At 47.0% G+C, this 23,864-nt stretch overlaps 2 protein-coding genes across 7 annotated transcripts in view; one reads left to right on the top strand and one right to left on the bottom strand.

Annotated features, from left to right (window-relative positions):
* The window catches only part of LOC125302452 (low-density lipoprotein receptor-related protein 1-like), a 159,986-nt gene that overhangs the window by 98,382 nt on the left and 37,740 nt on the right, over nt 1-23,864 (top strand). For 3 of the 6 annotated variants that reach the window (XM_048255626.1, XM_048255625.1, XM_048255622.1), the window contains 17 exons: nt 2,283-2,487; nt 3,011-3,175; nt 4,001-4,245; nt 7,624-7,755; nt 8,530-8,757; nt 10,255-10,429; nt 12,914-13,008; nt 13,530-13,679; nt 13,864-14,004; nt 14,220-14,345; nt 15,123-15,254; nt 15,495-15,629; nt 15,973-16,102; nt 16,390-16,516; nt 18,050-18,201; nt 18,517-18,641; nt 19,154-19,528. In XM_048255626.1, coding sequence (XP_048111583.1) covers nt 2,283-2,487; nt 3,011-3,175; nt 4,001-4,245; nt 7,624-7,755; nt 8,530-8,757; nt 10,255-10,429; nt 12,914-13,008; nt 13,530-13,679; nt 13,864-14,004; nt 14,220-14,345; nt 15,123-15,254; nt 15,495-15,629; nt 15,973-16,102; nt 16,390-16,516; nt 18,050-18,201; nt 18,517-18,641; nt 19,154-19,528 — 2,838 coding nt within the window. Of the gene's footprint in view, nt 1-2,282; nt 2,488-3,010; nt 3,176-4,000; nt 4,246-7,623; nt 7,756-8,529; nt 8,758-10,254; nt 10,430-12,913; nt 13,009-13,529; nt 13,680-13,863; nt 14,005-14,219; nt 14,346-15,122; nt 15,255-15,494; nt 15,630-15,972; nt 16,103-16,389; nt 16,517-18,049; nt 18,208-18,516; nt 18,642-19,153; nt 19,529-23,864 lie in introns of all 6 variants that reach the window. The other 3 variants (XM_048255624.1, XM_048255623.1, XM_048255621.1) reach the window with 1 other exon arrangement.
* LOC125302453 (delta-type opioid receptor) lies at nt 20,884-23,399 on the bottom strand. The gene has a single exon (XM_048255627.1). It carries the CDS (start codon nt 22,351-22,353, stop codon nt 21,334-21,336), a length of 1,020 nt encoding a protein of 339 aa, XP_048111584.1. The 5' UTR covers nt 22,354-23,399; the 3' UTR covers nt 20,884-21,333.

The raw sequence follows: 23,864 nt of genomic DNA, 5'->3' as shown, positions 1-23,864 counted from the left end.
AAAAAAAAAAATGATATTCAGAAAAAAACACTTCCTAATTTGATTAATTAGCTTAATTGATCCTAATGTCAACTATTACATCTTGATAAGTTAATGGGCAGTGGTAGATTGCCAGTGTAACTCTAGTTACTTGATTTAAGGTCCAAAGTGTATCAGCCTTCTAGAACCTTGTAATACTTCCTGAACGGTTTAGTTCTACCCTCCACACACCATAGTCCCAACAGGTCCCAGTATGGTTTTCTTCCATAGATGCAGAGTACAATTGCTAGTCTTTTATCATTTTATCTTACTGAAGTTATGACCTGGAAAGAAGACATTTTAATTAGTTTTTCCCATATGAGTTTGCTCATACCAGTAGCCCCATTTGTTTTGGATTAGGGCTTTCATATTCAGTGGTTACAGAGCTTATGCCCCTTACCACAGCATCATACTGTATCTCCTTACCTATGCTGAAATCTGCTGATGCTGAGCGTGTGGATCCCAGCCCCCTAGGAGTGTAAGATAGGCCAGTCTCATTCACAGGCATCTGAAAACGCCCGTATCAAAGCGAGAGGCATCCAGCAGGGAAGTGAAAGAGCTCCAGTGGGGAGCTGCAGGCCTCTCCCGCTGGATGAATCAAATGAGGCGTCAGGCTGGATGGCAAAACAAACTCTCCAGCCACAATCATCAAACATATACATTTGAAAAAATAAAAAAATAAGATCTTGGGGATCACCTGCTGTTTTTTATCCAAATGTTTCTGCAGAGCGTGCAGTGAAATCTGGCCGCGTTGTTTCCTTTGCAACTCCCCAGTAGGGTGGCTGGCAGAGCGCAGAAGCATCTGCCATACAGCAGCCAGGCAAAAGCAATCAATCACCGAGTGTGTGGACATTCTCATGACAAGGCAAAGGCAATCAGTCTTAACTGCAGGACTTCCTTCAAAAGGATAAAACAATCAATCAAATCAAATCTGTGCAGCAGGCCCACTTTACCCCATCATCACTAAATCACTGTGTGCCACGAGTGTGTGTGTGTGTGTGTGTGTGTGTGTGTGTGTGTGTGTGTCTAACATAACAACATAATAGCTAGTTTGTTGTGATTAGTCCATTCCCAGTAATTGTGGTTGTAGGATGTTACAGAAGAAAAACAGTAAGCTAGTTCGCTCTCTGATCTGCTGCATGCTAGCCGTCTCTGCCATCATGTCCAAACATGAGGTAAATGGGACACAGGTGGGAGTGTGATGATGAGGTGAGGAGAGGAGAGAGACACTGCAGACACGCTGGCCTACTTTAAGCCACACGTCTCCTTCTCCACCCCAAAACTGCAGCTGTGGACCTGAATGACAACTGTGGATAGAGTGTGTGTCTCTCTCCTGCCACCGATGCTCCCATTGATTTTATCGTAACTTAAAGACATCCTACGCCCCGGCCCCCCTTTGAAGGGGGTTGATTCGCTCCACTGCTTCTGGAAGGATTACGCTGAGAACCTTTGACGTTTGAGGGAGCAGCGATCTGATTTGCACAGAGAAAGGGAGAGTGGTAATGATAGTGAAAAAATCAAATGTCTACGTAGCTGTCTAGACATGTCTAGAAATGTCTAGTTGTTAGCAGACGGCTGTGAAGAGTGAATAGCCATTAGGGGAAGGTGTTTGTGTGTGTGTGTGTGTGTGTGAATGTTGTGTGTGAGTGTTGTGTGTGTGAATCAATCAGGTGCTTTTGAGCTGAGCGGAGAGGCTGAGAGAGAGCCTGATGCTCAGCAGGGAAGAGCCACTGGAGCAATGCTGTGAATATGAGCTTCATTGTGCTTCGGTTTGGGGAAATAAACTGGGAATGAAATTCATTCAGTTAGCAAAGTCCCCATAGGAAACAATATGCACAGACTCGCGTCTGTGGATTCAATTTGCCTGCCCAGAATTTAAAATTGAATGAGCGTCAGCCCTGCTGTTGGGTTGAGGAGGGGAATGAGACCGGTTGGGCAGCTAAATGTCTCTCCCCACACATCTGAGGTATCGCCACCTCCAGGTGATGTGACTTTAATTGAACTGTCAACATTTCAAACACTTCATTGAAAGCCCTCAGTTAGCCAGCATATGTTGGCATTTTATCTTGCTCAGCTTGCTACATCATTGCACTTATCTCTAGTAAGTAATTTATGTTTCTGCCTCTCGCTCTCTCTTTCTGTCACTCTATCTCTCTTGCTGTCTCTGTCTGTCTGTCTCTATCTATCTGTCTCGCTCTCTATCTGTCTCTCTCTCTCTCTCTCTCTCTCTCTCTCCTTGGACTCATCCCTCCTGTCCTCCGTAGCCTTGACCAGTTTTGATGTGGTCATCCAGTACGGTCTGGCTACTCCCGAGGGCCTTGCGGTGGACTGGATCGCGGGGAACATCTACTGGGTGGAGAGCAACCTGGACCAGATCGAGGTGGCCAAGCTGAACGGCAGCATGAGGACCACCCTGCTGGCCGGAGAGGTGGAGCACCCCAGGGCCATCGCCCTCGACCCCCGCGAAGGGTAATGCCACAAAAATAAAACCCAAAAAGAAATAACACGGTTGTCATGGAAACTGATAGGAAAATACACAGCTCCTTAATTCTCCCTAGAAAGCTGTTTCAGCTGACACGATGAAAGAAAGTCGAAGAAGTCTCTTTATGAGAACATTCTGAGGAGAACCTGAAATGTTTACTGGACATCGGTGGAATAAGTGGGATCCCACAGCTGCACTATTGCTAGCTGTTGTACACAAATTGACAGGCAGTTGACTGTCAAGCACTCAGTTTAGGCAAACACGGGACTGGAGCTGAAGTTAACAGTGTTAGGCTTCTCCAGGACAGGATTACAGAGACAGATTGTTTGTCTTCTATTACTTTAGCAATACATTCCTTGAAAGCTGTAATTCTCCCTTGATCCAATTATCACATTGCCTCTCTGTTTTTCATTTTGTCTGCACTCTCTCGCTCCACTGCTCGCTCTCTCTCTCTCTTTCTCTCTCTCTCTCTCTTTCTCCCCATCTCTCTTTCTCCCTCCCACCTCTCAGTATCCTCTTCTGGACGGACTGGGACGCTAGTATGCCACGGATCGAGGCAGCGTCCATGAGTGGTGAGGGCCGGCGCTATGTCCACAAGGAGACAGGCAATGGTGGTTGGCCCAACGGCCTCACCGTTGACTACCTGGAGCGCCGCATCCTCTGGATCGATGCCAGGTCAGAGCCTGCGGCAACCCCCCTCTCTCAAACAGATATGCGATCACAGACAGACAGACAGACTGACACATACTCTCTCTCTCCCACACACACACATTCTCTGCCTGTTTTTACCTTACCCCTAATCACACACATACATACACACATACACACACACACATACACACACACACATACACACACACACACATACACACACACACACACACATGCTCAAACACACTTTCAATACTCAGATACCCTCTATACTGGCTGTACTCTGCTTGAAATAGTAATAGTGATAAGCTGCCCCCCAGCTCAGAGCATTGTTGGAAAGATGCTCTCAATATGATTTGGCTCCCATTTGCATCAGTGGAGCATCAGTGAAGCCAGTCCAGCCCCAGATGAGGCTGTATTTCCTGAGACGCTCCACTGCAGGGCTTGGCAGCTGAGAGCCTGTCTGTCGTGTTTTATTAATCAGGCCAGTGTGTGTTTTATGGTTATATCAGCCCGCCAGCTCGAGCATTTTACAGTCTCTCTAATGAGACGCTGGCTTTAGGGCGTCGTTTGCCAACCATGATGGTTGTATATCAGACGCGAGACGACGGCCAGCCAAATGGGCTTCACCACACAGAGCACCCAGGCTTGTGAACACTTTACATTTTCTTTTCCATTGATTGGGTTTAGCAGACGCTTTTGTCCGGAACCCCCTTGCACTAGAGATTAGATTTTCATCAAGTTCTTCTTACCCCACTCTTGTGTGTTCCATAGGTGTGAAACCTACGGTGTTGTCGGTGTTGCTAACTACTAACTAGATTGAAGTCGTTCTCACTCTTCTGTCTCCAGGTCTGATGCCATTTACTCTGCCAAGTATGACGGTTCCGGGCTGATCGAGGTGCTGAGGGGCCACGAGTACCTGTCGCACCCGTTCGCCGTCACCATGTACGGGGGAGAGGTCTACTGGACGGACTGGCGCACCAACACGCTGGCCAAGGCCAACAAGTGGACGGGCAACAACGTGACGGTGGTGCAGAGGACCAACACGCAGCCCTTTGACCTGCAGGTGTATCACCCGTCCAGACAGCCCCAGGGTAAGGCACACTGAATGACCTCTGTCTTAAATCATTGAATGCCAAGCTGTTTTCGGGAGCTTTGTCCTAGAGTGCCAGCAATCTAGACCATTGTTGATGATTTTTGTACAGCCACAGCATATTCTGTGTTATAGCTATGAACACATACAATAGCTCGATTAAAAGGTGAGACTTTAAGCTCTCGGTGGTGCAAACCGTGTATTTCTACGCCTCTGTTCCTGAGAAATCCCAAGCTAAACAGTGGCTAGTTTTCATCAAAATCGCTGTTTTTTTCTAGAAATGGAGATATAACGTCTTTCATGAAATATGAAGTGTTGCCTGTTACTTACTTGTGTAAACTTTCCGGGAAGTGATCAGCGAGCCCTGGCGAGACTGCCACCTAGTGATAGACCCACGAAAATGGCCTGGTTTTCACCTGACGTGCATGCGTCACTGATTCGACCCATAGCGGCAACCGAGTTCGATAAAATGTCCAGGTAAAATGTCCAGATGTGCGTTTTCATGAGTTTCACGATCGTCATATATTTCATTTCCATTCATCACAGAGTTCCCAAAATCACATATAGAGTGTCTAGTTTCGTTATTTGAAAAAAAAAGCTAAAAACATAATTTTACGTTTTTGGCACTCAACGCATGGGAAGGAAAAACTTAATATTACGTTTTTGGCACTCAATGAGTTAAAGGGTCAGTCCTCTATCCTGATGAAAGGTTGTTGGATCTTATCAGCCCGTCAAATTTACAGCTGTCCCCTTTTGTGCCTCTGAAGCTATGCTTTTGTTTGGCTGGAACTGAGTATTGGTTGGTCCATGTTGTTTGTTTCCTATTCACAGAGCCAGAACTGTGTAGGAACAAAGTTTATATTCAGAGCACTCACTAGATGTGCAGCTTGATGACCTTGAGGAGGATTTTGCTGAATTCAACAGAAAGTGTAATGGATTATAATCCAGGATTGCCCCTTTAAATTTACACATGCAGAAAATACTATTGTAGACTAAATATACACATACAAGAATAATACCCCTTAAATCAGACATAACAAATACACCTGCAAAAGCATGGCAGGTGTTTGGGTTTGTTTTTGGTCTCCTTGACAAATAGAGTGCCTGTTTACAGTCTGAAATGGAAACAATTATTCTTTATGCCCTTCATGTGGACGGCATGTGCTTAATTACGGTCTAAGTCCTTGACTTAGTACACTGACTGAGTAAAAAGCCAAGTTGTGTTTCATGGCTGAAGTTGTTGACTCTCTGTAGCTCTGCCTGAGAGTGTCTATCTGGGTGTCTTGAGCCCCACATGTGTCTCTTCCTCCCAGACAGCTCTCTTGTTGACCCCAGTCTATGATCTCTGACCTCATCATCTCATGACCCCCCCCCCCACCCTGGATGTCCAGTCCAAGCCACATCAGGGCAGTTAGCAGACAGACTGACAGACTACACCCGGACACCTCATCATGTCCAGCGACAGGCTGGCCTGCTGCTGTGGCTTTTGCAGTGGAGCTCTTTGACTCAGTGCAATCAGTGAGGGATGTTCTTTTGACTGGTGTGAGCAGTTGTACTCCATTAGGCTCAGAGCGGTCTGAATGCGTGAGCGTAATACCACACAGATAGCTGTGCTTAATGCACCATCAGAGATGGTTCTGGGCTGCCGAGAGCTCTCTTAATCTTCACACATCTAATGGAGCAGCATGTCTGCTACCTTTCAACGCCTGCTCCTCTTTAATTAGAGATGGCCAGTACGCCTGGCCGCTGGTCTAGACAGCAAATGATTCCCACAATAAATCACAGAAAACAGCTTGTCCTAATGCTCTCTGATTGTTGTGAATAGTTTTAGATAGTGTCCTGATGTTTTAGAAATTATTGCGTTTTTGAATTCATTTTTAATCAACTAGTTTAACTGGACTGACTTTTCTATTCCAAACTCTAGCAAAACATTAAACTTTCCAGTTTAACTATCAGTCCCAGTAATGATAGGGCACAACAAAATATAAACCAAGAACAGTCAAGTCAAGTCAAATTTGTTATCTTACCAAAGGAAATTAGATTGTAGGCGTTCAAAACACACACACCAACAAAAATAGAGCATTAAGGGGCGCTGTGGCGCAGCAGGCTACAGCGCCCATAACCATATACGGGTCTGAGTGCCCACGGGGACCCAGGTTCGAATCCAACCTGTGGTCATTTCCCGATCCCACCCCATCTCTGTCTCCCACTTGCTTCCTGTCACTCTCCACGGTCCTGTCCAAATAAAGGTAAAAAGGCCAAAAAATTTACTTAAAAAAAAAAAGAGCATTAATACAACGTTAAAGACAAATGCAAGAATATGTACTTGCACCTCTGTCTTTAGGAAGCAGAGCTCTTGACCTTGGTGATGCTAGCATGAAGACAAGAATGTGGAAATTTACAGTTTGTAAATGTACATCAGGTTTCTCGGCCAAATATACCGTACTTGCATATACAAGGAATTTGGTCTGTGCATTTATCCCATCCGTGAATTGGTGAACACACAGAGCACACAGTGAACACACAGTGAGGTGAAGCACACACTAACCCGGAGCAGTGAGCTGCCTTGCTACAGCTGCGCTCGGGGAGCAGTGAGGGGTTAGGTGCCTTGCTCAAGGGCACTTCAGCCATTCCTATTCAGGCTACAAGCCCGAAGCCCTAACCAGTAGGCCATGACTGCCCCTACACAGGTTAGGAGGTACCTCGGTAACCAGTTACAGGTACAGATTATGAGCTCACTTCCTGCAGTGCCCACCCTCTGCATGTCTACTGGGGGGAGAGGGGGGTAATGGGAGATGTGGCTGGGGACTGGCATGATTGACAGCTGGAGTTATCTGCAGTGTCAGATAAGCGAGCGTTGAGGGCCGTCGTGAGCGTTTATCTAGCAGGAAGAGGAAGGTAGAGAGATGGCACCGGACAGCTGTTTACTCACACTCACTCTCACCACAACACCATCAGGGTGAGATGGATTAACCCCCCTAGTGATGGGGGTCAACCTGTGTGAGTATGTGTGAGTGTGTGTATGAGTGCTCACACTTCTCCCTCTTGCACAGTCTGCCATGCTTTGTTATTCTCATAATGTCTGAGGGATGTTGCATCAAACATCTGCCTCCAGCATCAATTGTTTCTCCGGTAGAAGAAAAGAAGCTGATGCCAGTATCACATGCTCAATTGAAAACCCATCAGTGGACACTGTCTGTTTGGCTATTAACATGGTCACAGCACTCTCCTAATGTGCAGTGTTAGTAGCTCTCATTCTGTCTCCCACTGTTATTCTTCCTTTAATGGTTTAATATATTTTCACTCTTTTCCTCTTTGTTCTCTCCACATTCTCTCTCTCTCTCTCTCTCTCTCTCTCTCTCTCTCTCTCCCCTCTCAGCTCCTAACCCATGTGCTGGTAATGATGGACTGGGACCGTGCTCCCACCTCTGTCTGATCAACTACAACCAGACGTTCGCCTGCGCCTGTCCCCACCTGATGCGCCTGGGACCAGACAAGCACACCTGCTTCGGTAAGACCCTGTTGCCATGACAACAGTCACTGCTTGCCTGTCGTCATGATAACAACGTAGCCACCAATTGCGTGCTTTACCGTTTTCTTGGTTCTTGTATAAGTGGCCACCAAATGTAGAGCTGCTGCAAAGTCATTTGTTTGAGTGCAGCAATGCTCTCCAACCATACATTAGCCTCCCACTGTCCATTATAGAGCTTTCTACACCACACACACACACACACACACACACACACACACACACACACACACTGTCCCTGCAACACATTACCTGACAGGCTGGTCCAATGAATCTCTTGTCTTTCAACTCTCCTATCTTCCTCTCTTCATCATCCCTCAGTTCATTTATCTCTCCCTCCCTCCCTCTGTTTCACTCAGTCACTCTCCTCCTCCCTTCCTCTCCCGTCTGTCAGCTCTGTTTGGGTTGGCACGAGTGGGATACAGGAGTTTACACAAAGCTCCTATCTCCTGCTGGATTCGGTCCAACTGTCCAAAGTGTTAGTGTGTGTGTGTGTGTGTGTGTGTGTGTGTGTGAGTGAGCTAGTATGGGAGTGCGCCTGTGAGTGCCTTCTAGTTTTCCTCTTTTGTGTCTCTATACAGTACGTAGTTGTGTGTGTGTGTGAACACTTTGGGTCTTTGTATATGTGGTCTGTAGTTGTCTCTGTATGGCTTGGTGTGTGGAAAATATAATATTTAATTGTAACAGCATGGTATGAATGCCTTGCTACTGTATATCTCCTTTGTTTTTTTTCTCACATACTCCTCACCTGTGCAGAGTCTCGTCAGTTCCTGCTGTACGCACGGCAGATCGAAATCCGTGGCGTGGACATCTACAACCCCTACTACAACTACATCATCTCCTTCACCGTGCCGGACATCGACAACGTGACGGTGGTGGACTACGACGCCCTGGAGCAGCGTATCTACTGGTCGGACGTCCGCACGCAGACCATTAAGCGTGCCTTCATCAACGGCACCGGCGTGGAGACAGTGGTGTCGGCCGGTAAGGTCCCATGTGGTGTGTGGGGTCAGATATTGCCTCACATTCCCATTGGCTGGCTCCATTTGGAAGTGCTGTGAATTCTGTTACATAAATGCAGTTGTATAGTTTAGGGTTCCCACTGGTCATGGAATTTCTGGAATATCATGGAATTTTGGAAAGTCCATTCCAGACATGGAAAGTCAGGGAATTTTATCATTTTTGGGGCAAAGTCATGGAATATCAGGGAATTTTCCAATTTACTTGCCAAAATACATTAATACAAATATTTTCATGCAGAACTGGTGCATATTTGGTCATTTGCTTTACCGCTTATTACTGAGTATCCCAACTTTGTTTATTCAATGCTCCTTTATTCATGTTTCACTCTAAAAAGTAAAATATTCTTGAATGCTACACTAGTAAATAGTATAGTAAGTCAAGGAAATTCTTTTTTTTTTGTCAGGGAAAAGTCATGGAATTTTACATTTGACTTAGAGTGGGAACCCTGATAGTTGGCAGCTGTATAGGTTCAGGGCTCCAGACTGACTTTTTTTCACTTTTTTATTTTAGGGGCGCAACCAGAAAATTGGGGGCACACACCGTAAATCAAAATGCTAACCAACATATTCACATTTCTACTAATTTCCACTGGATTACTAATTACTTTGATAATAGATGCAGAAATTACAAAGTGCTGTTTCAAATTCAGTGTCTCATTTTATTGTGCACCTTTGAAGGTGCAACATAGAAGGTAAACCGACAGCACCATCACTGTCATGACAGTACAAATATTTAAAAAACGGCATACTCTATGTTTGAGGCTAAGATTGTGTTTAACTAGTGTCGGCAAACTTACCTTGGTGTTCCCTGCAGTTCTGGGGTAGCAACTGCAACATTCGCAGTTCATGGAGTTTGTTTTCTTACCTCAACCAGCTGAATTCTCGCAGCCAGTCTTCCGGAAAATGGTTGGGTCGGGGCCTTTTTCGCCACACAAACCTCTGACTCTGAATCATCATCCGACTGTGACACTGTAGACTTGGGCACTAGCACACTAGCCACAGGTCGGAAGAACGAGTCATTGTTCAAACGCACGTAGCAGGTTGTGATATCTGACTCCTTCCCACAGACGTTTACGCATACTCGATTATCTCTAGGACCCTCCCCCTCCACACATTGACCATTCTCTACCCTTCTCACATTCATTGGCCTGCCACAGATTCCGGATTCATTGATGCACCCCTTCCACGTTTAACGTGTAAATAAAAAAAGGTGGGGGGGGTGGCAAATTCATTGGCTATTAAAGCCTTGAGATTTCTGACTGGGATTAGAGCTACTAGTACCCATTACCCAGTAAGCCATATCCTGACGGGAACGTGGGACATTTTAAGAGGGTTCGGGCAGATGTGCACATGTTCATTGACACTGTTAGCTGTTATAGTAATTGCACACGTTCACTCCTGTGTAATTAATCTTGCTCGTAAGATTGTCTCACTTCCTCTGTTCCGACTGGTTCCGCAGACCTGCCTAATGCCCATGGCCTGGCAGTGGACTGGGTCTCTCGGAACCTTTTCTGGACCAGCTATGATGCCAACAAGAAGCAGATTAATGTGGCCCGCTTGGACGGCTCCTTCAAGAACGCTGTGATTCAGGGCCTGGACAAACCTCACTGCCTGGTGCTGCACCCCATTCTAGGGTGAGGGTGTGGACACACACATGCACACACACACAAATGTGCACCTACACACACACACACACACACACACACACACACACACACACACACACACACACACACCTCTAGATAGACTATCCAGCTACTGTGGTCACACAGGCTCTCCCCCTTACACAGGCTCATAAACCTAAACACACACACACACACACACACACACACACACACACACACCACACACACACACACACACACACACACACACATATGAGCCCTTATGAGCCTTAGCGTTCCTCAGTGTTTTCAAAGGCAAGATCTTTCACCTCTCCACTGCCCTCATCCCTCCTTCCCTCTGTCTCTCATTGTTTCCCCTCTCCACTGCCCTCATCCCTCCTTCCCTCTGTCTCTCATTGTTTCCCCTCTCCACTGCCCTCATCCCTCCTTCCCTCTGTCTCTCATTGTTTCACCTCTCCACTGCCCTCATCCCTCCTTCCCTCTGTCTCTCATTGTTTCCCCTCTCCACTGCCCTCATCCCTCCTTACCTCTGTCTCTCATTGTTTCACCTCTCCACTGCCCTCATCCCTCCTTCCCTCTGTCTCTCATTGTTTCCCCTCTCCACTGCCCTCATCCCTCCTTCCCTCTGTCTCTCATTGTTTCCCCTCTCCACTGCCCTCATCCCTCCTTCCCTCCTTCCCTCTGTCTCTCCGCCTCTCTGTCTCCCTTCTTTTCCTCGTCTCATTATACATGAGAAGGGAAATGCTCCCTCTACTGCTCCGTAAATCACCAACAGACTTTGTGGTGTGTGTGTATGTGTGTGTGTGTGTGTGTGTGTGTGTGTGTGTGTGTGTGTGTGTGTGCGTGTGTGAGTACCCAGCTTAAAGGAGACGTTTTCATGAAAAACGCCTCTTCGTTGTTTTTCTCTTTTCGTTTAATTTCTTCCCCTCTTTTAAAGACTTGCAGAGCTGGAGGAATGTTTCCAGCGTAGGCTTCTCTGGCGTAAGAGAAAATGAGAAGCAGATGCTGTGTGTGTGTGTGAGAGAGAAACTGACTGTTGTGTATGTGTGTGTGTGTGTGTGTGTGTGTGTGTGTGTGTGTGTGTGTGTGTGTGTGTGTGTGTGTGTGTGTGTGTGTGAGAGAGAAACTGACTGTTGTGTATATGTGTGTGTGTGTGTGTGTGTGTGTGAGAGAGAAACTGACTGTTGTGTATATGTGTGTGTGTGTGTGTGTGTGTGTGTGTGTGTGTGTGTGCGCACGTCTACTATTTTGGGATTCATTTTACCGTGTGTGTTCACTGTACTCATTTGAAAGGAATCAGAGGGAGGTGGGTAGGTTGGAGGGGGGTAGTGATTGGATTTAAATGCCACCCCCTGCATAGATTTACACACACACACACATGCACACACACACACGCACACACACACACAGAGGCAGACTTAAGCAAACACATCAACAACGGCAGATAAACAAAGAGTCCAAATGAAGGGGGAAAGAGCGCACACACAGTCCATCAAGCAGGCGATCACGCCCACAGTTACACATAAACACGCATAAACAAGCAGTCCAAAAATAGCAACACGTATAAATGAAGGAACACCCCTCTCACACACACACACACACACACACACACACACACACAGAGCATATGTGGAGACCAGTCTATTGACCTCAGGTAATGAAAACCTCTCTCTCTCTGTGGGTGTGTGTGGGGGGTTGTTTGTGGGTGTGTATGCATGCGTGAGAGAGAGAGAGACAGACAGCATTATGAGAATGTTATGTGCTGCTGTGGGATGGAGCAGTGACGCACAGTGAAGCTGCTTAAGTGAGAGGCTAACACTCCAGAGGATGCATTGAACCTGCAGCATTAGCACTGACTCATACCATCTCTCTACTCATACTGTAGGCCCTGCGTAGCTCTCTGTGTGGCGTTCTGAGCCAATCCACTTCGCTGCTGAACTAAATTAGCCCTGACCTCCTGCTTCTCCAGACCTAGTTGCTAGTAGTTACGTTGCTGTGAAACGAAGCGAAATGAACTAAGGCAGAATAAAAAGAGAGATAAGCAGGCAGAAACCCCCACTTGTTTATTTCGCCTCTCCCTATAGAGAGTATGGAAGAGGAATATAGAATGTTATTTACAAGCTCAGGGCACTGTGCACATACTTGAAAGGCAAAGGGCATCACAATGGACTTCATGCACTGCACAGACCGCATGGAGACGTGCCATGTGTCTGATGCAAGACTTAAGGTAGAGAGGCACACTGTTGCATGTTGCCCAGAGCAAAACAGCCAACAGCCTCTCTATGTTTCTCTTTCTCTCTCTCTCTCTCTCTCTCTCTCTCTCTCTCTCTCTTGCCCTCCTTCCCTTTCTCCCTTCTTTCGTGGTCTGTCCCTCCATCTTTCTCTGCTTCACATTTGTTTTTGTTCATTCTCTTTCTCTCGTTCTCTCTTTTTCTATGCCTCCCCCCCCTCTCTCTCTCTCTCTCTCTCTCTCTCTCTCTTCTCATCTTGTAGAAAGCTCTACTGGACGGACGGAGACAACATCAGCATGGCAAACACAGACGGTAGCAACCGCAGTGTCCTCTTCACCAATCAGAAAGCCCCAGTGGGTGAGTGGCCCTGACATCATGACCAATCAGCATCAGCCCAAAGTAACTATGGTTTTGACAGAAGTTGGAGCAGTAAACTCTACTCCACATGTAGCAGGGTTGTATAGTGTCTCATGAAATTGCGCCCTCTACTGTCTTGGAGACTGATTTCAATAACAGCCTTGATTGAATTAGCATATTCTGCAGTACCAAAGATGCATTTAATTTGATTAATGCTTGTTTGATATGTTTTATGCTATGATGATGGTACATCTTGAGCTAATTATCTTTTAACTATTTTTTGTTCTCATCATAAAAGTCCAGTTAGAACACATGTCAGTGAATATGCAGAAATCCAAATGAAAATCATTTCATGTTATCTTGGATGTTGTCTGTTACTATTTGAATTATGCTCACTATTGAGTCCACTGCGTCATGTATAGAATTTTGAGAATTCCCATCACTTATAAATGCTCATACACATGCTGTGAATGTATATCCATGTCTCATCTATCCCTCTGTGTGTGTGTGTCTCCTGACAGGTCTGTCCATTGACTTTCATGCGGAGCACCTGTACTGGGTGAGCACGGGCAACAGCACCATCAACCGCTGCAAGCTGGATGGATCTGGCTTCGAGACGCTGGAGGGCATGAAGGGCAAACTCAACAAGGCCTCCGCCCTCGCCATAATGGGTGTGTGTGTGTGTGTGTGTGTGTGTGTGTGCGTGCGCGTGTGTGTGCGTGTGTGTGTTTGTACCTATTGTGTGCATGAATATGTGTGTCCTTGTGGACATGTTGCTTGCAGTACTATTACAATGTGTTGGTGGGGACTGGCTGGTTTATTGGTCTTGATTGTCTGGTGTGTTGTGTTGCCCAGGCGATAAGCTGTGGTGGGCAGATCAAGGCACTGACCAGATAGGCACATGTGACAAGAGTGACGGAGGAAACTGGAAGGTCCTCCGCAACAACACCTCCCCTATGATGCACATGAAGATCTACAATGAGACCGTGCAGACAGGTTTGTGTTTGTGTGTTTGTTTGTTTGTGAGAATGAGAGAGAGAGAGATTGAAAGAGGACCATGTTTGTCGAGGCCATACCTTGTCGAGCCCATTGTTATTATCATTCAGTGATGTCCTTTAGTCTGTTGTCTGTCTGGTCAGGTTTGTTCTAATTCGGTATTTGTTGCACACATGTGTTTATATATATATTGTGTGTGTGTGTGTGTGTGTCAGGTTCAAACATGTGCAGTAACAACAATGGTGACTGCTCCCAGTTATGCCTCCCTACCTCCCCCACCACCAGAGCCTGCATGTGCACTGCGGGCTACAGCCTCAAGAGTGGCCAACAGTCATGTGAAGGTAACAAACATACACACTCTCTCACTCACAAACACACACACACACACACACACACACATGTGCACATACACATACACACACACACACACACACACACACACACACACACACACACACTTATGTGCACATACACATACACACACGCATTCACACAAACACACACACACACACACACACACTTATGTGCACATACACATACACGCATACATACACACACACACACACACACACACACACACACACACACACACACACTGCACGCACAAGACACACATACTTGTGAATATTAACATAGACATGTGTACACCCATAGAAACTGAACTATTTATACACACTCATCTACAAAAACATAAACACACATCTAAGTATAAGTATATAAGATCCCGTGAGGGAAATTTGGTCTCTGCATTTATCCCAATCCGTGAATTAGTGAAACACACTGCACACACAGTGAGGTGAAGCACACACTAATCCCAGCGCAGTGAGCTGCCTGCAACAACAGAGCCGCTCGGGGAACAGTTAGGTGCCTTGCTCAAGGGCACTTCAGCCGTGGCCTACTGGTCGGGGTTCAAACCGGCAACCCTCCGGTTACAAGTCCGAAGTGCTAACCAGTAGGCCACTGCTGCCCTTACATCTGCATACATACTGACACTGTACAGTACATACCCGCAAATGCACAAACAGTCACCCCAGGAGCAGGTGCACAGCTGAAGAGCACATAAGGTCAAACAGGCACAGTGAAGCCTGAACTCTGTGTAACGCTTTGTTTGGCCGCAGGCGTCGGGTCCTTCCTGCTGTACTCGGTGCATGAGGGGATCCGCGGCATCCCACTGGACCCTGCAGACAAGTCCGACGCTCTCGTACCCGTATCAGGAACATCACTCGCCGTCGGCATTGACTTCCATGCTGGTATGTCACATTGTGGAGAATTGTGCATTTCACACTATAAATATATTGTAATATAGCCCATTATGATTATTTGTTTATTTATTGATTATTCAAAACCTCAAAGGGGAAGTGTGTTATTTCTATGTCATCTTGAGACAGTCATAAGGTTCTTTTTTTTTTTTTTGAAATTAGACATTTTTTGGGCTATCTTGTGTCCACTCTGTGCATGTGACTATTCTGTATTTGACCTTTGACCTGTAGAAAATGACACCATCTACTGGGTGGACATGGGTCTGAGCACCATCAGCAGGGCCAAGCGGGACCAGACGTGGAGAGAGGATGTGGTCACCAACGGCATTGGACGCGTAGAGGGCATAGCTGTGGACTGGATTGCAGGTGTGTGTCTAGACTGTAATAAGATCACACATGAGCACACACATGCTTGCTCACTCACACACACACTCACATTCTTTCTTTTACACATTCACAAACTCTCACAGAACACACACAACCACGCCCATACGCTTCACTTCAGACAGAAATGGCTTCATTTATTCAGTCTAAATGAAAATACACACACACAGACAGACAGACACACACACACACACACACACACTGTACATAACCACACAGGCTGTCCAGTTGCACTGAGACACCAAGGACCAGGCTCGTCAGCTGCTCTTTGTTCATTGTATCCTCTCCTTCTCATTGTCCTGTCCATGCTGCTCTCTCTCCCCAGGGAACATCTACTGGACAGACCAGGGCTTTGATGTGATCGAGGTGGCCCGCCTTAACGGCTCCTTCCGCTACGTGGTCATCTCCCAGGGGCTGGACAAGCCCCGGGCCATCACTGTCCACCCAGAGAAAGGGTGAGGCGCTGGGTGATGGGTCACTTCTGTCTTCTCCTTTTTTTTACTTCATTCTTCATTCTCACTCACTCTCTCTTTTCTCTCCGTTTTAGTGCTCAGATGTATTTGGGTCTTTTTCTGTCTGGCTGCCTCAGCTTGTATGCACCTGTTATCATCAATGTTGTCTGTTGACTTCAGCATTTTCATTGTATGTGTGTATTTGTTGAGGCTGCATTTATTGTGCATATCTGCGTGCGGCTGTTCTTACTGTTGGTGTGTGTGTGTGTGTGTGTGTGTGTTTGTAACAGGTATCTGTTCTGGACTGAATGGGGTCAGTACCCGCGGATTGAGAGGTCTCGTCTGGATGGATCACAGAGGGCAGTTCTGGTCAATGTCAGCATCAGCTGGCCAAACGGCATCTCCATCGACTACCAGGTACACACACATACACCACACACACACACACACACACACACACACACACACACACACACACACACACACACACTAGAGTGCGGTTCGGGTCGCAAATTTCTGTCCGAACCCGGCCCGCGTCCGACAGAGTTGCGTCCGAACCCGACCCGAAGCTGACAGGCATTTTCATTTTTATGTCCGAACCCCACCCGAGCCCGACGCAGATGATGCCTCAGTTATTCCCATGCTGGTGATTAAACGTTCACGTTTGTGGATAGCCTGTCTTTAGCCCATTAAACGGAACAAACAACAAATGGAATTCTTGTCTACAGAATCAGATGGCGTGCACACTGCGCCAAGGTCACACACAGCGCACATTAACAAAGAGGCCCAAGCAAGTAGAATTCTAGTCTTACCATTGGCCGAAAAGTCTTGAAATGAACTGCAACAGTCTTTGAAACTACAGTCCCTCTGTCACTGATCCATATGCAGCATCAGCGTTAATTGGGGCAACTCAAAATCATCCTCCAGTTGAGCAGGAGGCGACCTTATAGCCTATACCCGGTAGCCTATGTCTTTACCACAGTATGCAACGCAAATAGGACTGCCTTCAAATAGTAGGCCTAGACTTAATTTGCTTAGTTTTCTTTGGTCTTAAAATCTCCTGATAGGCTACCAACTTTTTTTTAACATCACCCAAGACGTGCCGCCTGAAATGCACATGCGTTGTCACGGCTACATAAACAAATTTTGCACACAGGAAGAAAGCTGTTAGGTCTTTTTTACATTTTATTTTATTCTCAAAAAACAAACGTTTGCATCATGTAAAGCAGATCTGTTGGTTACCCAACATAATAAGCTATTTTAAATGTAAAGCTTCCAACGCCCCCATGTGTCCGAACCCGAACCGAACCCGACTACAATTTCTAAATATTTGTCCGAACCCGACCTGACCCGTCGGTTACCATCGGGCTCGGGTCGGGTAGCCACACTCTAACACACACACACACACACATACACGGTTTCCCTCACACCCTTGCACAATTCGCTTGTTATTCTGGAATCCCCTGCGACCATTAATCAATATGGACCTGCCGCCTCTCCATTGATTAGTAAGTACACACTCAGGCATGCACACGCAAGCTAATGCATTCTCACCTCTCAAGCTAACATATTGAATTACTCTGCCTGCCAGAACAAACACACACATACAGTACACACACACACACACACACATTACTCACAAAAAGTTAGGGATATCTGGCTTTCGGGTGAGAAAGTACTGAAACATTGAACTGCTGGACATGCACGTTCAAAAGTTTAGAGAAGGTCACATTAAGTTCACCTGTAAAGGTTATAGTGGATTTTAGGTTCATCCTGAAATTTCACCCGAAAGCCGAATATCCCTGACTTTTTGTGAGTAGTGCATAAATATATATATATGTGTGTGTGTGAGTGCAGACTGTGTGAGAACAGACTCAATTATTGATTGTTGAACTCTTAGACCCACAGCAGTATTGTGCGCTTGTGAGCTCTTTCTGTTGTGTTTCACAGGAAGGTCTGCTGTATTGGTGTGATGCTCGGACGGACAAAATTGAGCGCATCAACTTGGAGACAGGAGAGAACCGCGAAGTGGTGCTCAATAGCAACAACATGGACATGTTCTCCGTGTCTGTGTTTGAGAACTACATCTACTGGAGCGACAGGTCTGTGTATGTGTGTTTGTATAGGGTCGGCTGGGTTTGCTTGTGTTTGTGTTTGTGTTTGTGTTTGTGTTTGTGTTTGTGGTAGCAACCTTCCACAGCGTCAACTGCAGAATTGTTTCCAAGCATTAGAGAGCACTAGAAGTCATACCAATTTAGAAAACATAGATAAAAGTTGATGCATATAGTTTCAAAATCCAGATCAGTAGCACTTGATGTTTGCTTAAACCCTAGACTATCTAGTGCTTTGAGGTACTTTAATGTGCATGTAACCTGTATTTAAGTGGTGCTGATATTGAATCTTTGTTCTCTCTGTAGGACCCATGCCAACGGCTCCATTAAGAGGGGAAACAAAGACAATGCCACGGAGTCTGTCTCCCTGAGGACTGGCATCGGCGTGCAGCTCAAAGACATAAAGGTGTTCAACCGCGCTAGGCAGCAGGGTAAGGACCACATACAACACACAAATACATTACACACACACACACCACGTTAGGCAGTAGGATAAGGAACACATACCTCAGGGAGGATAAAATTATCAAATGTTGGTAAAATATGTTACCATTAATTACCATGGAACTGTATGTGACCAAAAAATATTACAGAAAAAAAAGTAAAATTCTGTTCAATTTATTTAACTAATTGTTCTTTATGCTGTACTGTATACTGTCCCAGGACATTTACATGTAATGTACATCTGATCATATTCCTTATTACCTTCCTATGCTAATGAATACTTTGCTAGTGACGTCGGCCCTGTCAGTCTAACAGTTTTGGACATGTACCATGTACCGGCATGTGATAAAAATACAAGAGTGGCATTTTTAATTTCTCTCCACTAACTCAATTAATCCCAACATCTCAATTAACCTAATTAAGTCGGTGCACTGAATGCATTATTCTATATGCGGATGATTGACAGAGCAGATAATGATGTCTGGGTTCCTTTTCTCAGGAACCAACGTGTGCAAAGACAACAATGGAGGCTGCCAGCAGCTCTGTCTTTTCCGTGGCAACGGCCAGCGCACCTGTGCCTGCGCCCACGGCATGCTGGCGGAGGACGGCAGCAGTTGCCGCGACTACGACGGCTACCTGCTCTATTCGGAGCGGACCATCCTGAAGAGCGTGCACCTGTCGGATGAAAACAACCTCAACGCGCCCATCAAGCCGTTCGAGGACCCGGACCACATGAAGAACGTCATCGCGCTGACCTTTGACTACCGTGGCGGCGGCGGCAAGGGCGCCAACCGCATCTTCTTCAGCGACATCCACTTCGGCAACATCCAGCAGATCAACGACGACGGCTCGGACCGCAAGACTGTGGTGGACAGTGAGTCCGCGCATTTTTGTTTTCCTTTAAGGCCAACGCCCACTGGCATGCCAAAGTTTAGAAAATTGTTCCATCTCTTGAGCGTCAAATCCAAAGATGCCAATGTTGCCGCCAATGGCCTAAACTTTTCTCTCCTCAGCCGTTTTATTTTGCGTTTTTTTGTTTTTCTCTGTCTGTGTCACTTTTCCTCCCCTCTCTATTCTCTTCATTCTCCAGTTCTTTATTCCTCCCATTTCCATCCCCCCCCCACACACACACACACACAAACACACACACTTTCCATCCAGCCAGGCCGCATGTCAGTGTTTGTTTACCCGCTTCCTCTCTCACTTGTCTGATTGCTCGTCTGATTGCTGACACCGTCTGAGCGCTCTGTCTGTCTCCCTGCTTGTCTGACTCACCAGGGCCAGTGGAGTTGTGCGCTGGCATTCTGTCTGATGACTGTGCTGGCCTGAGTGTGGCACAGTGTATCGCGCCTCACAGCATGTCTCACGGCATGTTTACGTACAAAGCCTGCCAGACCCCGTCCATGGACATTCTGGCTGCTCAGTAATACAGAAAGCCTTGTGTTGTACGGGCAGATTCACTAAAGGTTGCTCCAAGCTCTCTTTCTCTTTTCTCTCTCTGTCTTGCTTTGTCTCCTCTCTCTTCCTCACACACATGAATACTTTCTCTCTCTCTCTCTCTCTGTCTCTATCTGTCTCTCTCTCTCTCTCTGTCTCTCTCCTCTCTCTCACACACACACTTTATCTCTCACTCTCTGCCTCTCTCACCTTGTGAAGCATCAATTTTTTCATGAAAGGCTCAAGGCTGTGTTGTCGAGAGTGCACAAACACAAGAGACACAGCACCCAAAGCAGAGTTGGGGGAAAAAGGGCTGCTTAATGAGCCCACAGCTGGGAAGGCTCACTCACAAAAGCTCTTCAATGTGTGTGTGTGTGTGTGTGTGTGTGTGTAAAAGAGGGAGAGAGAGCTGTCTGAAGTCACAGCCAGTTCTTTTATATTTCCTTTGATAATAAACAGGTTGTTTTCACATCGAGCCCCTCTTTGGCATACATTTACACAAAGACTACAAACAAATCAGCATGTTCTTCCTTTGTCTTAATGGAAAGTTGGTCAGACAAGAAGTGCATGTGCGTGTGTGTGTGTGTGTCTGTGTGTCCGGAACATGGTGTAATAAGGGGAGTATCTAGAAAGCCAAATCATTTTGAACATGGAAAGTCTTTAAATACTTCCACATGGTGTTGTTGGAGTTCAGTAGCCTACTGCAAACCATTAGTGTGCAGGCTCTGTGTTGTTAATTCATCTGCTCATGTGTATTTTAGCGTTCGCCCTATAAAAGGACACACTAACGTGCAGTGGAATATTATCTTTATTTTCAGGCTGTTGTTGGCCACAGCCACACCTTACACAACATGACTAACTGTAACTCAACAGTCAGGTCATTTCCCACCTTGCTACTGTAAATCAACCGTACACACACACACATACAAACACACACAAACAGACACACACACACACACACACACACACACACACATACTACCCAAAGTTGTGCACATCTGATGACTGCCTACACCATGGTGAACTTGAACACAGCATCATTCCAATGAGAGTAAACTGATATGATGAAGTGACTGTTTACTGCTACAATGTTCCGTGTTCGTCATGCTGCAGAGGCGCTTGAATTGTGGAAGACTAGCAGATAACAAGTGATTTGTTTTGTTAGGCTACTCTTTTAGTAGGCTAATACTGTAAGCATGTGTCCAAAGGTCCTTTCTTTGAACCAGGTTTCAGCCTGGTCCGTCACACAAATCGGTCCTTACAGCTCCTCCGGCCCAGCTCTGTGAGTTCCTTCCTGAACTTCTGGGACATGAAGCTGTAGAGGATGGGATTGGCCACGGTGGCAGAGGTGGCCATGACGCGGGCGAACGTGGCGAATCCCCCGTGGCGCGGGGCGGTGCCGGTCATCGGCGCATTGGCCGCCAGCTGGGCGAACATGAAGCCGTAGGACGGCAGCCAGCAGAGGGTGAAGGCGAGTACCAGCAGCGCCGACGTCTGGGTCACCTGGTTCTGATAGCGCTCCAGCCGATCCACCGCCGTCTGCTGCAGCCTTGTCTGGCGCAGGAAGACATAGATGCGGCCGTACGCCATGGCAATGACCCCTAGGGGCAGCGCAAACGCCAGCAGGAAGTGGCACACGCCGTATGCCACCTGGCCCTCGGGCGACAGGAAGTTGAAGCAGACAAGGTCCTGCAAGTGTTCCCGCACCACGTTGGTGCTGCAGTCCAGTGTGCGCCAGGTGAACTGTGGCGCGGCCAGGGCCGCCGCGGGCACCCAGAGGCCAGCCGTGGCCAGCTTAACATGGCGGGCATCCCTGCACCAGCGATACGCCTTCGTCGGGTGCACCACGATGAGGTAGCGTGCGGTGGCCAGCGCGGCTAGCGTGAAGGCGCTGGCCGAGGTGCACGCCGCCCCGAGGAAGCCCATCAGCTTGCACGCAGGGCCGCCGAACGGCCAGTGTCCTGTTGCTATCGCGACAGTGTGGAAGGGCAGGCAGGCGAGCAGGAGCAGGTCGGCAGCGCTGAGCGACAGCAGGAGAGTATCAGTGGAGTGACCACTCGCCGATCCCGCTTGTCCAGTCCGGTTGGACGCCCCGCCATTTCCTCGCCCCCTCTGCTTCCGGGATAGGATGAGGATGACCAGTGAGTGTCCCAGAATACCAGTGACCAGGATGAGGGTGTCCAGAATGGGCACAACCACCCGTTCCACTATTCCCACCTCTGGCCTGGAGAGATTAACTAAGGGGTCTGTAATGTTATCCATCACGGCCAGGTTAAACCTGCCCACACCTGTCTGCCAACCTCAGACTCTGTCCTTGATCAGCTCCCGCATCGAGATAATCCATACAATGTTATCCAAAGTCATTCTGGTTGTAAATTTTCACAGGCAGTTTTTTCTAAGCCCTATAATCACTTCCCTGTCTAAAGTCTAAACTCTTACCTAAGATCCAGGCAGTGCAGTCTTTCAAGTTTAAGCAGTCCTGCGTTTACAAGCAATTTTAACTGAGCCTCACCCAAGATATACTGGGCGTTACAGTTTGCCTCTTGTGATGAAATTAGTCCTTTGAGTCACTTCCTTTGAATTGATTTTGAGTCATTTTCTTTGAAGTCCAGCAGTGAGACATTTAGTTTAATATTTAATGTATAAATCACAATCCTAACATCGACATAGCAGCACTCCCACATACTGATTTACTCCAGCTATAAAACTAAACTCTTCTCGCTCAATACTGGGATTGTTCAGACATTGTTCTGTTGCAAAAGTAGTAGCTCAGTCATACACACATAAATTCGCACATTCGGTTAACTGGCAAGTCAGGCCTCAGTGTTCTCTGTGTGTGTGTGTGTGTGTGTGTGTAGTCTTTCACCAGTCTTGCATTCAGCCTCAGTCCTAACCTCCCAGACGTGAGTAACTTTTGAAGCTCCTCCAGTGTCCACATTCAGCGGTGAAATCACGGCAGCTTTAGTCGAAAAATAATCCGGCCAGTCCGGCAATCAGCGGGACTCTTGTTCTCCTTCCGGTAAAAGGAAAGCTCCCCTGCTTCTGTTCTCTGGCTTCTGTCCTCCGGGGCTGAGTCCATGGACACCTGGGGCTCTGCCGTTGTGAACGCTGATCACTGCTTCAATCAGCCCTTTCCTATGCTGTTTTCTTCCTCCCCTTCTTCTGTCAAGTGCCAGAAGATATGGATGGGGGCAGGTGTAGGGGTGAAGGGAGTGGGGTGGGAAGGGCGCAGCCAGATCCCTGCCCATCCAGGTAGTTCATCAGTCAGTCTTTCACAAGTCTGAGGGCATCGCCAGACTGATTCTCCACGATCCACAACACACAGAGTTGAAAGGCGAGGGAGGGAACTGGGAGATTGGAAAGAGCAGGGACGAGATTACGGGTGTCCTTTGAACTCTGTACTGTGTGTGTGCGCGTGCATGTGTGTGTGTGTGTATGTATGAGAGAGCGAGCGAGAGAGCTCTGTTTGGTTTGTTCACCAGGCAATTGCAGATGGGAAGGTTACCACTGCTTTACAGATCAATACATTCCTCAAAGTCAGAAATGCCTTCTACAATCCCATGTGACTTGTAGAAGCTCTGTGAGTGTGTGTGTGTGTGTGTGTGTATGTACATGCGCGGATTGCGTACATTAGGACTGGTTAGGTCTCTGGTCAGGGCTAAATCAGGGCACACTGACAGTAATTTACAGAGCTACTGTTTTATATTGTTTACTCAACATGCCCAAGGTTGAATTAGAGGCGGGTATTTTTCAAAGACAAGCAGAATGAACTG

This window comes from Alosa alosa, chromosome 10, assembly GCF_017589495.1.
Source record: "Alosa alosa isolate M-15738 ecotype Scorff River chromosome 10, AALO_Geno_1.1, whole genome shotgun sequence".
In the NCBI taxonomy this organism is placed as follows: Eukaryota; Metazoa; Chordata; class Actinopteri; order Clupeiformes; family Clupeidae; genus Alosa; species Alosa alosa.
This window is presented reverse-complemented; position numbering and strand designations above follow the sequence as displayed.